The sequence below is a fragment of the Sceloporus occidentalis genome, unplaced genomic scaffold (assembly GCF_023333645.1).
Source record: "Sceloporus occidentalis isolate IW3139 unplaced genomic scaffold, rSceOcc1.0.p SCAF_3, whole genome shotgun sequence".
NCBI classification, from domain to species: domain Eukaryota; kingdom Metazoa; phylum Chordata; class Lepidosauria; order Squamata; family Phrynosomatidae; genus Sceloporus; species Sceloporus occidentalis.
This window is the reverse complement of record NW_028316983.1, coordinates 132,435,700-132,452,983: the sequence shown is the minus strand read 5'-3', so window position 1 is coordinate 132,452,983 and position 17,284 is coordinate 132,435,700. Positions and strand designations below refer to the sequence as shown.

Below are 17,284 nucleotides of genomic sequence, written 5' to 3'. Positions count from 1 at the left end.
TGGTTGGTTAGGAGCTATATAGTTGGCCCTCTGTATACACAGATTCTGCAGCCATGGATTCAACGTGGCTAGAAAATATTCAGCAGCAATAACAAAAATTCCAAAAAGCAAACCATGATTTTGCCATTTCATACAGGAACACCATTTTACTATACTATTGTAAAGAGACTTGAGTATCCACAGATCTTGACATTCATTGTAGGTCCTAGAATCAAAGTTCAGTGGATACCAAGGGCCCACTGTACTTCCTTAGTTTTTTTCAGGCAAGCTAAAGAAAAAAAAATGCTGCATTTTCCACAAGGAGGTTGTGCTACTGAAACTACCAGAGTAATCCTACACATGTTTAATGAGAAGGGGTGAATGGGGTGTCTGCTAAATGACATGTTCTATTAAGAAAACACATGTATGTATATACACACAAGGAGAACTAATTTTAGATTTTTTTAACTACTTATAATTGAATTTTAAGCTGCAGTGCTATTGTTTCTCTGAAGACGAATAGATGTGAAGCTTTCACACAACAAACTAAGGGTCAGATCTCCTCTCCCTATACTATTCAGAGAGGATTCAGGAGTAGGAAATTGGTTGTTTCCCCTTTTTATTATCTACAGCCACCCCAAATTAGGAATATGGAAAAGTTGTCTTTTTTTTCTTCTTGTCCTGAAACCTTCTACCTGCCCTAAGAGCCCTGATCAGCGCTTTTGGACTGGTACCTAGAACTGGAAATGTCTATGTATTTGCTGCAACACTTTACAATTCCATGGAAAAGAGTTACCAAGTTTACCAAATGCACCAACTATGTCCTATATAAAATGACACAAAGGCATCAGACAAGCAGGGTCTAATCCTTTTTATTCACCATACAATAGCTCCAACACCAAAAGCTCTCATGCTCCAGAAATTACTTTTCCTATAGTACAATAAAAAGCCCCAGGGAATGTGTTTTTTTTTAAAAAAAGAAATATGGCACCAGCTACAGTGCTGCTTTATTTTATTTTAGAAAATAATCAGGACAAATGTCTACATATGTTCCCTAAATATGTCAGACATCACAACTGGCTGGTCAACAATAAACCACGTATTGTTTATTTTCTGCCATTATTGCATAAAACATGAATCATTAACTAACATGCAGCAGAGCAAGATTTATTATCTTTGATTACAGGGACTGAGCTGAGCCATTCCTACTGTGGCCACCTGTCACATTGCTTCCACCTGGGAGGGCAGAGTGCCGCCCTGTTACTTCTCCAGCAGTTGCTGACAATGGGGACACATCTGGTATGAAAAGCAAAGCATTGCTTTTACATGTGGCCCATTGATCCCTCCTACTTAAAGCAATAATTTGCTTAACCTCTCCTTAAAATGCTTACAACATGGTATTTAAGGGAAGATACAAAGTCATGGATATACAGCACAATGTACCTCACATATCGTTACACCTCATTATCTCCAGCGTTACATTTGTTCCTTTCTCTGGCATGCCTAACAATAATTTATGTTCCATTTTTAATATACGTCAAGTTCGTGTTAGCTTTTAGACTGCCTTTGCTGAAGAAAATGCTCAAAAAGTAACTATCAAAAGCAACAAAATCAAACCAAACCCTTTGTTTCCTATGCTCGAAGAAGGCCCAGTCTGAGAGTGAGGCTTGCTCCTGTAAAGACCTTATTGAAATTAAGGGGAGTAGCACAAAAGCACAGCAGTACATCTCAACAGGGCTTGCACAGGAGGATTGTGACCTGTGCAAGCAATTGTTCAATGAAAACGAAGAGGATGAAGTGTAAAGAGACTGTGCTAGCATTATGCCCACCATGCAGAAACAACTGAAAATGGCATCCCTGTGGAGAGCACTCCCCTCTCTGCCATAAGGTCTAGGAGTTCTCATGCAATACATGCCACCACTAGTGGCAACCAATGGGTGAGGGAGGGCAGGGACTCTCAGGAGAGACACTTTGTTTTTAGGCATTATGGCAATGAGAGTGAGTTTTCGCTAGTATTCCCATAGCAGGCATAACATACAGCCTGACAAGAAAAAAAAAGCTTGTGTTCCAAGGTGTAGAAACATTAAGAGGGGAAGGATTTCCGTTATAGATAGACTGAATCACCTGAGCCAAATCTGAGTTTCACCTCATCCAGTTTTCTTTCAAACCTTTATTTTCAAATATTTATTTCTTCTTAGTTTAAGACATTTAATCCTGAAAACTTCTGGTCATGCACTTATGAAGCCATATCTGTATGTTTAATGTGAACACACTGCTATCAAAATATGTGACATTTCATTTACATTCTATATTTTCATTTAAAAAATCAATGTAGTTCTGCCATATTAATCACTGGCTGTCCATTTGTTTCTTTAGTTGTTGCTATTTAATTCCTATTTTAATAACAGTAACAACCTATTACATTATGTACATAAAAACCTGAACTTTTGGTAAATAATTCAGTGTGGAACTGCCACACACATCACCACCTAATTCTATTTCTGTAGGATTATATTCAGTGGTACTATTTGTAAGTGAGGCATCTAATTTTTCCTATCCTCTACACTCCCCATCTACAGGTTCCAAGCTCTCCAAAGTTGTTTCTGAGGGTTGGAGGACCCTCTGAAACAAGGCAGGACATGACAGAGGGTTGCAATAGGTACTATAGGTCAGGGAAAGAGGTTCCCTATACTGTGCAAGTAGAGACACATTCCACCATCACAAATCTATCAGCAGATAAGATGTTTGTGTCTTTATCTATCCGCTTGCCTAAAAGAGCAGGGCACCTGAGCTATTCTACCTTAAAAACAGTAGGTAAGCAAAGAAATAAGTAAGTGGAATACCTAAACGACAAAGGTGCAAATGTGGAGGGGGAACTTCAAATCGGCAGGGGTTTTGTTTTTTGGTTTTTGGTATAGCCAAGTGCCAGGCGCGTATCAGAGATACTGTAATATGATGGCTGCCATAATTGCTCAACTGAAAGTCACTGGGGTGCAAAATGGACCACTGAATATACTGGTGCATGACATCTCCAAAGCGCATGACATCTCCAAAACAGTATTAATCTTTTTGGCACGACCAATAAATTAACAGAAGATGTAGCCCACTAGGTGACAAAATATGGCAGCAAGCCTTTCCAAGTCTGCATTGTTTCAGGCCAGCTGGCTTCAAGATGGCTGCAGGAGGTCAGTCTGCTGACAAGAAAGCTATGCTGAAGTCATGGAAACCGCACAACTGAGTCACTTCATAGTCTCCTCTGGTTTGTCCAACTGAAGAGCAGCATCATATCGCTTTATACATACTTCAGACAGATATATTAAGCCTCCGACTATCCAACATAAAACACTTTATTTGATACTTTGCTGTACTAGCTCTTCGGCAGCCATTGCACTACTGACCCTGTATGAGTTGGCCAAATCCTGTTGTTCATTTCATGCCTCCCTTCCATTTTTTTAATTTTTTTTATTTTCTCTTCAAAAAGGACTCTTGCATTTTCATTTGTCTGTTCCTTCTGTTCCTGATTCCTTGACTTCCTCTTTTAGGTCCTCTGTTTCTTCCCACCTTGCTCTATTGCATTTACTAGACCTCCTTTATCCCTCTTTGTATTTGCCCTCTGCCTTCCCAAGCATTCTTGCTTCTTCAGACCTCCTTTTTCTATCACAGCAGCAAAGCCAATGGTGTCCAGAACAGATCCCCTGTGAAAACGGAGGGCCAACTGCACTTTGATGATCACCCAGTACTAATAGTGACAACCAACTTGCTATGCAGACAATGTTATGAAGTTTCTTAAAATGTGTGCGAAAGCCCTACAGCATAAATTAATGTGGTGGCTAGATTCAGAATTATTCTGTAGTCACTATTGTTCCTCCTTACGTTACTGCTGCTATGGAAGGAAGACATCAGTTTCACTTGCCCTTTCATGCACTGTTACAGTGTTCTTGTTAATACTTCCTGATTCATTGTGAAAATAGTTCAGACTGTTCTTTCTGTGTTAAAAGTTGATAATGGTATTATGTGCTTATAATAGCTGAAACCAAGGCAATGCTTTAAAAGGATTTTCCTTTACTTCTAAAAATATGTAAGTGTTGCTATTTTTCAGCATGTATCTGATATTTTAATGCAGAAAACTTGTAAAAGTATGTATTTTGGGTATAACATCACAGCTGCCTTGGATCCCACTTTGGGAGAAAGGTGGCATATAAAGGGGAGGGGTGTTGTCTCCCTGGGGCAAAAATTCATGTGACAGTAAGGCTGACAAGACTTTTTAAACGTACTGACTGTTAACCCTTTCTTTTGGTCCATGAGGGAACCAATGATCCTTCAAGGCAAAGCCTTCAGACTATCATAAGGGATTATGAGACTCTTGGTAGGAAGCTGAAAGTGCTGGATGCACAGGTTGTCATCTCATCTGTTCTCCCAGTTGAACAGCATGTTCCAAGAGGGGAGAAGAAAACAGCAGAGGGGAACAACTGACTCCACAGATGGGGCAACTTTGAACAATTTGGGTTCTTAGACCATGGCCTGCAGTTGTGGGCGGGGGGGAGGCTTCTGGCAAGGGAAGGGTTGCACCTCACACCAGTTGGCAGGAACATTTTTGTCAACAGCCTCAAACATTTAATCAGGACAGCTTTAAACAGTTAGGTGGGGGAGGGAGATAGTATTCTAGAGGGATAAGTTCATCAAGGGCTGGAGATAATAGCAAACTAGTTATAGAGAGAACCGAACAGTGGGAGGAGAAATATCTTACATAGTCAACTGGGGGGGACAGCTCATGGTCTTCGATGCACAGAGCATGGGAAATAAACAAGATGAACTTGAACTTCAAGCACAGCAAACCAAATACGATATCATAGGCATCACTGAAACCTGGTGGGATGCGTCTTATTATTGGAATGTGGTAAGAGACGGGTATAACCTTTTCAAGAGAAATAGGCCAAACAGGAAAGAAGAGAGAGTAGCATTATATGTCAGAGACGTGTCATCTGTGAAGAGATCGAGGACTTAAAACCTGGAAAACAGGTGGACAGCATGTGGATAAAAATTAAAGGGGAAAGCAACAACAGGGATGTTATTGTAATAAAATTTATTCGGTCTTTGACCAGTATAAAAACCAAACCACACAAACAACAGGGATGTTATTGTAGGAGTCTTTTACAGACCCCCAAGTCAGACTGAGGAACTGGATTATGCCCTTCCAGAACAGATGACCACACACTCAGAAAGGAGAAATGTAGTACTGCTGGGTGACTTCAACTATCCTGATATTTGCTGGAAGTCAAACTCAGTCAAATTCTTCACTGGTCTGGAAGACAATTTCATTGTTCAAAAGGGGAAAGCGTCAACAAGGGGATCAACTATTTTAGATCTGATCCTAACCAACAGGGGTAACCTGGTTAATGCAGTGGAAGTAGCAGGATCCTTAGGTGGGAGTGATCATGATCTCCTGGAGTTTGTCATACAGTGGAAAGGGCAAGTCAAGCATAGACACACATTCCAGACTTTAGGAAAGCTGATTTCAGTAAACTTAGGGAAATTCTGGGGGTGATCCTGTGCTCAGGAATACTAAAGGGGGTTTAGGATGAATGGGAGTTTCTCAAAAGGAAGATGCTAAAGGCACAGTTTCAAACAGTTCCAATGAGGAGGAAAAATGGGAGGGGTCTCAAGAAACCAGGATGAATGACTAAACAACTTTCAATTGAGCAAAGTTTTAAATGGGCCATGTTATAAAAAATGGAAAAAAGGGGGGAAATCACCAAAGAGGATTTCAAACGTAAAGCTAGAATGTGTAGGGGGGAAGTAAGAAAAGCTGAAGTGCAGAAAGATTTCAGGCTTGTTAGAGAGGTTAGGAACCTCCCCAGAATAAGTAAAGAGGCAGGACAGAATATCTGGTTAATCTAAATTAATTCAAGTCTCCAGGGCAAGATGAACTACATACAAGGGTATTAAAAGAACTGGCAGAAGTAACGTCAAAGTCACTGACAATAATGAGAATTCCTGAAAAACAGAGGTCTCAGCAGATTGGAGGAGGGCAAACATTGTCCCCATCTTCAGAAAGATAAAAAAGGAGTACCCAAACAATTGCTGCCTGGTTAGCCTGACATCAATACCTGGAAAGATTGTAGAAGAACTCATTAAACTGAGAGTCTGTAAGCATTTAGAAAGGAATGCCATAATCTCAAAATGTCAACATGAGTTTCTCAAAAAGAAGTCATACCAGACTAATCACACACACACACAACATTACCAGTTTGATAGATGAAGGGAATGCTGTGGATGGAACATACTTTGATTTCAGGAAGGCTTTCAATAAATTCCCTCACAATATTCTGGCAAACAAGCTTCTAAAATGTGAACTACACAATGCAACTGTTAGGTAGATTTGCAATTGGTTGACTGGTCAAACCCAAATGGTGCTTACCAATGGCTTCCCTTCATCATGAAGAGAAGTGACCAGTGATGTGCAACAAGGTTCTGTCCTAGGTCCAGTACTATTCAACATCTTTATCAATGACTTGGATGAAGGAATAGAGGGCCTGAATATCAAATGTGAAGATGACACCAAATTAGGAGGAGTAGCTAATACCGCAGAGGACACAATTCAGAATTCAAAATGACTTTATTAGATTAGAAAGCTGGGCAAAACTAACAAAATGAATTTCAACAGGAAATGAAAGATACTACCGTTAGGGAGAAAAAAATGAAATGAACAGATATTGGATGGGTGACATCTGGCTTGATAACAGTACATGTGAAAGGGATCTAGGTATCCTAGTAGACCACAAGGTGAACATGAGTCAAAAGTGTGATGCAGCAGCTAAAAAAGCCAATGGGGTGAAACAGACCACCCCCAAAGGCCCTGCCCCAGTGCCACTTGCTACAGCACCACAGCAAATACAAGCTGCAGCCTCAATTGAGCTGGTCCAAATAGGAGTGTGAAGGATCCTGTCCATTTGGGCTGGTTAAAAGCCACCTTAGACAGCCCCACCGCAACTCCAGGATGGCTTCAAGCTGCTCCGGGAGGCGGGGTGTGTGGCATCAAAATGCCATTCCCTGGAAGCAGCTTCAAGCCACCTGTCTGAATGGCTGGATGGCTTCTTGGCGATTATGAGGCATGGGGCATCAAAATGCCACTCCCAAGCTGCCCAGAAGCCAGCTTTTCCAGCTAATCTGTTCAGTTCCAAAGTGATTGTAGGCAGCATCAATAGAAGTATAGTGTCTAGATCAAGGGAAGTAATAGTACATCTCTATTCTCCTTTGGTCAGACCTCATCTGGAATGCTGCATCCAGTTCTGGCCACACAATTCATAAAGGATGTTGCTAAGCTAGAGTGTATCCAGAGGAGGGCAACCAAAATGATGAAAGTTCTGGAAACCATGCCCTATGAGGAGAGACTTAGGGAACTGGGTGCATTTAGCCTGGAGAAGAGACGGCTAAAGGAGTGATGTGATAGCCTTGTTTAAATATTTGAAGGGCTGTCATATTGAGGATGGAACAAGCTTGTGTGCTGCTGCTCCAGAGAACGCAGACTACAGGAAAAGAGATTTCACCTCAACATTAGGGAGAACCTCGTGACAATAAGAGCTATTTGACAGTGGAACACACTCCCTTGGAGCGTGGTGGGGTCTCCTTCTTTAGAAGTTTTTAAACAGACTGGATGGCCATCTGTTGGAGACACTTGGACTGTGTATTCCTGCATGGCAGGGGTTTGGACTGGATGGCCCTGGAAGTCTCTTCTAACTCTATGATTCTAAAAATAAATAAGCAAGATCATACAAGGTTCAACTTAAATTATAGCCCAGACATTTTGGGTTTCAAAAAAATGTGAAAAAATGTGCTGTGGTATCAAAATGTTAGTTTGAAAGCCACTTCACTTTGCTTTAGCCAATATTCTTACATATGCAACCAGATTACCAGAATGAAATGCCTTGATGCACCAAGCCCTTTACTTTGCCTTTTAATGTCAAGTATTTCCATTTGATAAACTTTCATGCTTGAAGAGCTTCTGTTCAGAGTCCAGCCTAGGAAACATTGCTGCTCTTCTCAGTAGCACTTGCAGCTAAGGCCTACCAAACAGCCTAACTGGCTGTCTGGTTTGCTAAGACTAAGTTCTAGTTCCACCACATTGCCGCCATACCTTACATTCTACAATGCAGCTGTTTTGCCATAACGTTCTAAGACATTACACCAAAGACCAGATAAGGATCCGCATCAACAGTATCCCTTCTGTATATTTGTATCTCACAATGCAAATACCAGTACAAACAGAAAGGTATATTCCATGAACCAGAATTGACTTTATAGATTTTGTGCTGAAAATAATAATCACAGTAAGACTGAACAACAAGGGGAGGTTTAAGGTTTGTAGTAGTTCTTGAATTTAATACTAAATAGTAATATTTAAGGAACAATATTTATCTTTGTTTTCCGAGCAGCTCTCATACTCAGTAGGGTAGTACCCTGTTTAATTTTATGTAAAGGTTAAACAAGAAAGAACAAACTTTGCAGGCCACAATTAATATTCCAGTTTACAGGGGAAAAACATTAACACCTGCATACTACTGACATCATGCTTTCAAAAGGAATATAGGTCACCTTACTTTTAATTTCACACATGAACATAAGTGGTAAACATTCAGTGCATTCTTGTTAATGATGCCATCTGCTGCCTCCTCATAATTGTGTAATGTTCAGGCTTCCAAACAAGATGTAATGACAGTAACACACAAAACCCACTGACATTTACAGTGAGGAAATTTATGATCAGCCATCAGCTCAGAACAAATGCATGTGGATGACTGCAAGTACTATAAAATAATCAACTACATGTGACAAGAGATGATAGAATAAATAATAGGTTTTTAACCATGCATGCCCAATGCAGATCATTAACAATTTATTAGTCATGACAAGCAGAATCTTGAGCAACAGTTGCTCCTTGGAAAAACTCACCTCTAGTTCTTTGTTAAACTGAAATCATAAAATTAAACCATGCTAATTTCCATAGGACCTCATGTATAATCTCATAGAATGATTTTTAAAATTAATTCTTCATTTTAAGGATGCACTCCTAAGCCTTGGGACTTGTAATTTAATTTCTATAAAGCTGAACTGCAAATTATCCCACTTCAGCTTCATTTTTGCTGAAAAGTATCTTTCTTTTAAGGCAGTTTTTGACACTCCTTGCAAACTAAATTCTAGTATTTCAGTGCTATCTTGCTTTCTGCCATTTGCATGGGCCAGAATCCTGTTGGGAAGTTAAAAAGGCACTACCACTGTGATTCCTGGCCTGTTTTCCCATTCCAACTTACCAGGAAGCAGCTGTTGCAGTTGATGGAGGTCCATTCCCCTGTCACTTGGGAAGCAACTGATTGACATTTTCACCCTCTTCCATGAGTGATCTCCATTGCAATAGGCAGAAGTGGGGTCCAGTTATAATTCTCCTTGCACTGGACATCACTTGCTGGGAGGGAGGAGGGGACATCAGTCAGCTGCTTTCTAAGTGACAGGGGAACCAGTGCCTATCAATAGCAACAGCTCCTTTCCCAGTAAGTGCAGACTGAGGGACTTTCTCTAAACAGGGATCCTGAATACCAAACCAGTTACAAATGCATAACTCTAGGTTACACATTCACAGAATGATCAGGTGTCATAACTGCAAAAATAAGACAAGGCACTGCAAAATCTGAAGATATTCAAGAAAAATGTAGGACATTACAAAATAAAAGCTAAAAACACTTAGATAAATATGAACTCATTTCATATGGATTATTTACAGCTATATCACATATACTGTATTTTATTACGTACTCAACCATATTTTTCTGATGAACTTATTTTTGTTAAAATGCCTTGTTGGCATTTATTGTACAGTGCGCCCTTCCCTTATGCGGGGGATCCCCTGCACAAGGGAAATACCACACATGGTGGAACCCCAGTGAAAACAATGGGGCTTGTGCCTGAGGTGTGGCGCAGTGCAGGCAGTGTGGCGCAGTGCAGCATGCACACCATTGCTTCTTCCAGCAAGCGGCTTTCAACATTCTTCTAAAGTTCTTTTTTCCTAGGAACAGCAGCAGACAAGATTTGCCCCCATGTTTGTTTCTTGGAGGGGAAAAAGTGAGCAAATGTGTTAGGTGATGAGCTTCTTGGGGACTCAATGCAAATGTTGAAAGGGGTATTTCCTTAATTTCAGCACAATGGACAAATGAAAGGAATAATTTGAATGTAGATTCAGTCAAGGGTTTGTTGCTGGTGAAGTACAATTGTAAGCATTTCTCTTGCTCAGAAGTTTAAAGGTATATTACAGTGCACCCACATCATACTTGGGCGCAGCTTTCAGAATATGTTGAACACAACGAGATTTGGTGGTCCTCTATGCAGCCACATGGGGGCTGCAGCAGGAGCTCAGAGCCATCTCCCTTGGGTACTTTCTGAAATGGGGAACCCCCTCCTTAGCATCGGGATGTGCCTTCCAGCTGTCTCTACTCCTCTTTTGCTCTGTGTTTCTCTAAAATGGTCTAAAATATGTAAAATGGTCATGCTTCACTCCCTCTTCACCTGCCTATTGCTGCCATCTGCTCCTTGGTCTAGCCCTCCTTACCTACTGGAAGGGGCTAAGATATAGGACTGCTGGTAGCAGCCTGAGCCCACCATAATCTCAGAATCAAAATAAACATACAAATGGGATTGCAAGGACAGCCCCAGGCTCAATGTGGATGTCAGAACTGCTGCTAATTCTGTGAGCTGGACTGGCAAATTTAAACTGTAGAAACTCAAGCCACTTTGATCAGTGAGTGAATAGTCACAGGTACACCATAACCCAGTTTATAAGTGATAGTGGACTGAGTTCAGCATTTTGTCTGCCCTGGACTAGGAAATGCAAACATATTCTTCATGAAGAATTATCAAGCTGAGAAAGCTTTCAACAATAATAAGAATAATTGATTCTGCAGCATTTTTGCAAGCAGCAGGAGAAACAACAATCTTTAAGTATGTAATAAAATCTGATGGCTTGAGGGGAAACAAGCAATAATAAAGCATGAACAATGGCTGGTCCGAAAGAAAAAGTAATTCAACAGACATATGACATTTTTATTATGCATTACAGAGCAGTTATTCTTGCTAATTATATCACCTATTCTAGACATAATTACATAATTGCACAAAACAGATGGATTGTAGGATGCTCCCAGATGGTGAGAAGGTAAACAAGTAAATAATATATAAGTGTTTAAAATATAATTATAAAAATGATAGTTTCTTGCTCTCTAAATAATTATATATGGTGCATTAAAATAATTGAGAGAGGTCCTGTTTAAATCTTATTTACCCCCAATGTACATATTAGATATAAAAACAGGAATCTAGGAAAATTCCTATTGAAGAAAATATTATCTTAGTGAAAGATTTCCAGCTCCTACAGTCTTTTATTGAGGAGTTAACTAGTGTTATGTGACCTCCTGTATTCATTTCATAGGAGTAATGTACAAGCTTCTTTAATTACCTTCCAAACCACATGGAGGTTTCTAAAAATCAGCTTTCCCTTTTGGCCTTGTCCAAGACTTTGTCCAACTGTGATGTGCCTATAGTCATCGTAACAGAAAGAACCATTAACTAATTAATTACTTGTCTAGAATGCTAGAAATGTCTGTTGGGTTGCAACAAATATCCATTATTTTCATTCTGGAGAAATGAAAGGGGGGGATCAAATATCTGTAGTTTCAAATAAGCATTTCAAATATTACAACAGGTTTCAAACCCATTATTTCTAAACCATGAAAATGAAAAAGAAAGGGGGAGGGGTACTGAAGTTTGTAGCTGAGCCAGTTGCACAGATGGAAGAAATATGAACAAAAGCCTGGCTCAACATGCAATAGCAATGTGATCAGAATTTGAATAGAGAACAACTATGAAAAGTAGTCGCCTTTATGTGAAATGGTAATCTATTTTACATCTCAGGATCTACACTAACTACATGGATTTTTAATTTGTTTATTTTAAAGATTTATATGCCAAACTTATGTGCATTTTCCTTTGTGAACATACCTATCTGTCTCTGTGCATAAATGTCCAAAACATGCAATACTACTTACATATTTCAAATATTCAGAGAAATAGCTATAGAGATTTTGCAGCAGACTATCACCTATTATCTCAGACTTGAAAGGAAATCCAGAAACATAAAACATATATGAGGCAGATGCAATAGTCATGCAGATCAGATCTACTTGTTATGTCTATGAGAGGCAGTCCTCCGGTTCAACTGGTAGCACAGAAATTGTCCCTCCCCAATGAGTATGGGAGTTGCATAGTAAACCCAAGGAAGAAGAAAAAAGTACATGTATAAAGAATGGACGAAAGGACAAATCACAAAGGAAGAATATAGATGCATAGCCCAAGCTTTCAGGAATAGTGTAAAGAAAGTTAAAGCCCCAAATTAGCTGAGACTGGCTAGGCAAGCAAGAAGTAACAAAAAGGGGTTTTTCAAATAGGTCCAAAGCAAGAAAGTGATGAAGAAAATGGTGGGAGGATCAGTAAGGATAGTACAATACTAACAGATCACAATGAAAAGGCAGAACTGCTCAATAGCTATTTTGCTTCAGTTTTTCCACAAAAAGAGGACTGTGTACTTAACATGAATCAGCAGAGACCCTGTTAAGGAACCTGGGTTGAAAGTCAGATTTGATAAGGAGTCAGTTAGGAATCACTTAGGCCCAGTACAGACCGCCCAAAAAGGGTGGTCTGCCGGCACCTGGTTTTGCTCTGCGGGGAAGCCGCAGCTTCCAAACCACAGGACTTTCCCGTGGAGCAAAAAGAACCCGCAAAAAGTGGGTTCTTCTTGCGGTGCCATTATGATGCCACAGTGCGCCAATGGTGCACTCGCGATGTCATAATGGCACTGCAACATGCGGACGCTAAGCGTCCATCACATCAAAATGGCGGCGCCCATCTGTACAGGGCGCCACTATTTTGATGTACGGAATACGTGCTAGGGTTGCGGGGTGTCTGTAAGCAATGCCCCGAGGCAACCCTAGCACATTGCCAGGGCGTGCTAAAGGGCCTGTCTGGACCGGGCCTTAGTTAACTTAAATGAGTTTAAATCTCCAAGGTCAGATGAACTGCATTCCAGAGTATTAAAGGAACTTGCTGAAATACTCACAGAACTATTTGCCATCATTTTTAGAGATCTTGGAGAATGGGTGAGGTGCCAGAGGATTGAGGAGAAGGAAACATTGGCCCTCTCTTTAAAAAAGGCTAAAAAGAAGATCCAGTAAATTACAGGCTAGTCAGCCTGACCTCAGTATCAGAAAAAAAATATTAGAATGGATTATACAGGAGTCTGTTTACAAGTATCTAGATGACAATGCAGTGATTAGTAGGAGCCAGTATGGGTTTGTCAAGAATAAATCCTTCCAAACTACCCTTTTATCTTTTTTTGATCAAGTCACTAATTTAGTTGATGGTGGGAATGCTGTGGATGTCGTTTATCTGCATTTCAGCAAAATGTCTGATAATCCGCTATGGTTGCCTCCTCCGTCTCCTCTCCTCTTTACCTCTCTTTGCTTACCACTGCTAAAGCTACTGGCTTTTTCTCTGGTACTCCCCTTTGCGCTCTAGTTTGTTTGCCACTACCACTGTTGCCATGATGGTCCCTGTTGTACTACAGCATCTCCTCTGTGCTTGGCTGAATAGTCAAAGCCAATTCTAGAATGGACCATGTTCCCTTCCTCTCCCCTCTCTAAATGGGAGAGACTCATTTGAAGCAACCGATCCAGAATCACCCCCAAGCGGTGGACACATTATTTCAGGGGGAGTGTAATCCCATCCAGGACTGGTTGACATACCTCCAACCCCATGCATCTGGATGATCTGTCCCACCAGTTTCATGTAGATGTTAAATAGCAATAAATAGCATTTGGGATAGGATGGCACTTTGTGGTACACCATATAACATCACCTTTTTTTGAGGAGCAGCAGCACCATCTGGAATCCGCCCAAGTGATAGGACCGGAACCAATGAAGAACAGTGCCTCCAATTTCCAAATCCTCCAGGCATTCCAGAAGGATGCTACTGTTGATGGTATTAAATGCTGCTGAGTGGTTCAAAAGCACCAGCAGGGACACACTCCCCCTGTCAATGCTTAGGTGAAGATCATGCACTAAGGCGATCATAGCAGTCTCAACTCAGTATCCTGCTCTGAAGCCAGTTTGAAATGGGTCAGATAATTTGTATCATCCAAGACTGCCTGGAGTTGGAACGTAACTGCCCTCTCAATCACCTTGCCCAGAAAAGAGAGATTTGAAACTGGTTTATAGTTGTTTACGTCCAGGGGGTCCAGGGAGGGCTTTTTTAGAAGTAGTTATACCACTGCTTCTTTTAAACAAGATGGAAAACTTCCCTCCCTGAGAGATGCATTAATATAGTCAGCCCTCCATATCCACGGATTTTATTATTCACAGATTCAAGCATCCATGGTTTGAAAATATAGAAATTCTCAAAAGCAAACCTTGATTTTGCCATTTTATGCAAGGGACACCATCTTACTGTGCCATTATATTTAATAGGACTTGAGCATCCACGGATTTTGGTATCCACTGGGGGTCCTGGAACCAAACCCCAGTGGATACCAAGGGCCCACTGTAGTTGCAGTCTAATTGTATCTCCTCCCTGGATGACCAGCCAGGAAGGTCATGGATCGAAGGAACAAGTTGACTTCCTTACTTGCCCCAGCAGCTTGTCCACATCAGTGGTACTCACCAATTGGAAATCAATCAATGTTAAGCCTACTCAAAGAGTTGCTGGAGTTAGTCAATGTCTGCTTACCAATCTAAGCCAGCTCTTATTCAAGAGATTTTATCTGTGAAGTGATAATTAAAAGCATCACAGAGAACTGCTGAAGGTTCTAGAATTAGATTCGGAGGGAAGGTGTCTGAGTTAAGCCTCTCACCACTGTGAACAGTTCAGCTGGACATGAATTCATAGACGCAATACGTGCAGAGCAGAAAGCTTTCTTCACTGCATGTATTTGTCATCTTATAGGAACAAAGATGTCCTCTATAGTGTGTCTTGCTGGGTAGAAGTTCAGTTTACCACCATCTGCATTCAAGTTGTCCTCCTTCCCTTTCAGCTCCCTGAAGTTTCCTGTATACCATGGAGCCTGATTAGTAACAGGTTGGAAAAGACATTTGGGACAATCATGTCAATGGCCCTAGTCAGGTCTTGATTCCATTTATTGATCAGGATTTCAACAGAATCATTGGTGGTACCAACCATATGACCCTCTAAGGCTTTCTGGAATCCTAAAGGTTCCATTAGCCTTCCAGGGAGAACCATCTTAGTTGGTCCACCACTCCATGGGGACGGATAGTAGCCATAATATTAACTCTGACCAGAGAATGATGTGTCCGTGACACTCTGGAAGTGTTAAATCATCTCTGCCCACAGATCTGTATGTTCTGAGCTAAAAATTGCATCAAGGGTGTTGTTCAAAACCATGTTCAAAACAACCATTCATCTGGCCTCATTTCCTTCTCCATTTATTGTGATGCCAGGATTAATAAGGAATTAAAGACATTCACGGAAGGGAGCAATCAGTGGGAGAAGACTGTGGCCCCTGTGGGAGAAGCATCAGATTGGTCAGTTTGGAAAACAAGTGGGTTAGATGAACTTCTGCTTTGATTAATTTCTTTTCTTGATCACAGTCCAGGCCTCATTCTTTTGCTATAGCAGAGCATCTGTTTTTCAGAGGGGGATGGAGCAACCATAACCATTTTACTGATGATTTTGCCTTCTTGGCATGAACTGAACTGTTGAATGAAATGCTCTGATAAAAAATACCCATACAGTCCTCTTAAATACTTAAATTGTTATTGGTCAAATTCTGAATAATTTAAAGGCCACTGGTTCTAATCCTCATTTCAAAATACATGCTCAGAAAATGATACTGGCAAGCATGATGCTGTAAGAACATGACTATCAGGTTCAAGGTAATTAAGAAGTAGTCCACCAACATTAAGACAGTAATGTCATCCCATCTGCCAAATCCTACATTTAGCTGGAGCTATGCCTTTTGCTTGCTTGCTGCTTCTGTTACCCACCTGATCCTTAGAGACCTCTTTTGATGGAGCGTTTATGCCAAGTTTTGTCAGAGGATAGACAATCTGTCGTCTTGGTCGCACGGGAACCATGTAATGAAGGGCAGATGTCAGGGAATGGGCACAGGGATTCTGGAACTGAAGGATAAGCTATATTTTAGCACAGAGAATGTCAGAAAAGTGCATCACAGATGTCTGTGCTAGTATTTTGTAAATATAAGAATCCTTTATCCCCTTGACTGAATCCAAGAGAAATATCATCAAAAATATAAACACTCATATGAGCAGAGGAATTGATTGCAGATAATTCCCAGCACTAATGAAGATAATTAGGAGAGTAATTATATTACTATCTCAGTGGGAATGACAGATAAACAAGTGGTTTGGTTTCTCGGATTTTGCAGCACAAGTAGCTTCCCAGGGGAATATTTTCCTTCACTGAGATCATGAATCAAACTTATCCAACCTCATTAAGCAACACTGCAGTCTTACTGTTCAATTCTGGTTGTTTGGCAAAAGAAGGGTTAAATTTGTATACATGAAATGTACATTAAAAGGTTGCTTTTATCCAAACAAGACATGTTAATGAAATAGCATGAATATGAAAGAATAATCCCAGTGTTTTCATAACCACAACAGGTAATTAAAATATTTTCATTTTACTACATCAAATTTAGTTACAGCCTGCATTTAGACAGTTGGAGGACAACAAAAAATAAAAAACAGCAATGAAAATCAAAGAATACTACAATCTTGCCAAAAGCCTCAATTTTTTAAAAGAAAAGAATGTAACCTTCTATTAAAACAAAAATAACATGACATAAAGCAAACAAAATTAATTTCATTTAGTGTAGAAAAAACCCTAATATTGCTAATATTTTCTTCTAGCCTGCATACCCATATTTCACCTGTGTATCAATGAATATTGCCATAACAATATTTCAGTTCATGAATACAACCAGCTCACATGTAAGATCTTTAGAAGGGTCTGTGATCCAAAGAACCATGTACAATATTCTGTGCACACACTGACACTTTTTTCCCTTGCTCTCTTCAAAGCTGATGCTAAGAAGTGAAGCACATAATGTTCACAGCTTCATGTAATGTAACACTGAAAATGCAGCTGAAGTGGAGGAACTCCTCATGAATGTGCAGAAATGTTCTCAAATTTCCCATAAGGTTACATTTTCATACTACACTAAACCACAATCTA

General features: G+C 40.3%; 1 protein-coding gene across 3 annotated transcripts in view; it reads right to left on the bottom strand.

Annotated features, from left to right (window-relative positions):
* Nucleotides 1–17,284, bottom strand: part of CFAP61 (cilia and flagella associated protein 61) — a 115,486-nt gene that overhangs the window by 56,593 nt on the left and 41,609 nt on the right. For all 3 annotated transcript variants that reach the window (XM_089516355.1, XM_089516356.1, XM_089516357.1), the window contains one exon: nucleotides 16,075–16,209. In XM_089516355.1, the coding sequence (XP_089372481.1) occupies nucleotides 16,075–16,209 (135 nt within the window). The remainder of the gene's footprint in view (nucleotides 1–16,074; nucleotides 16,210–17,284) is intronic.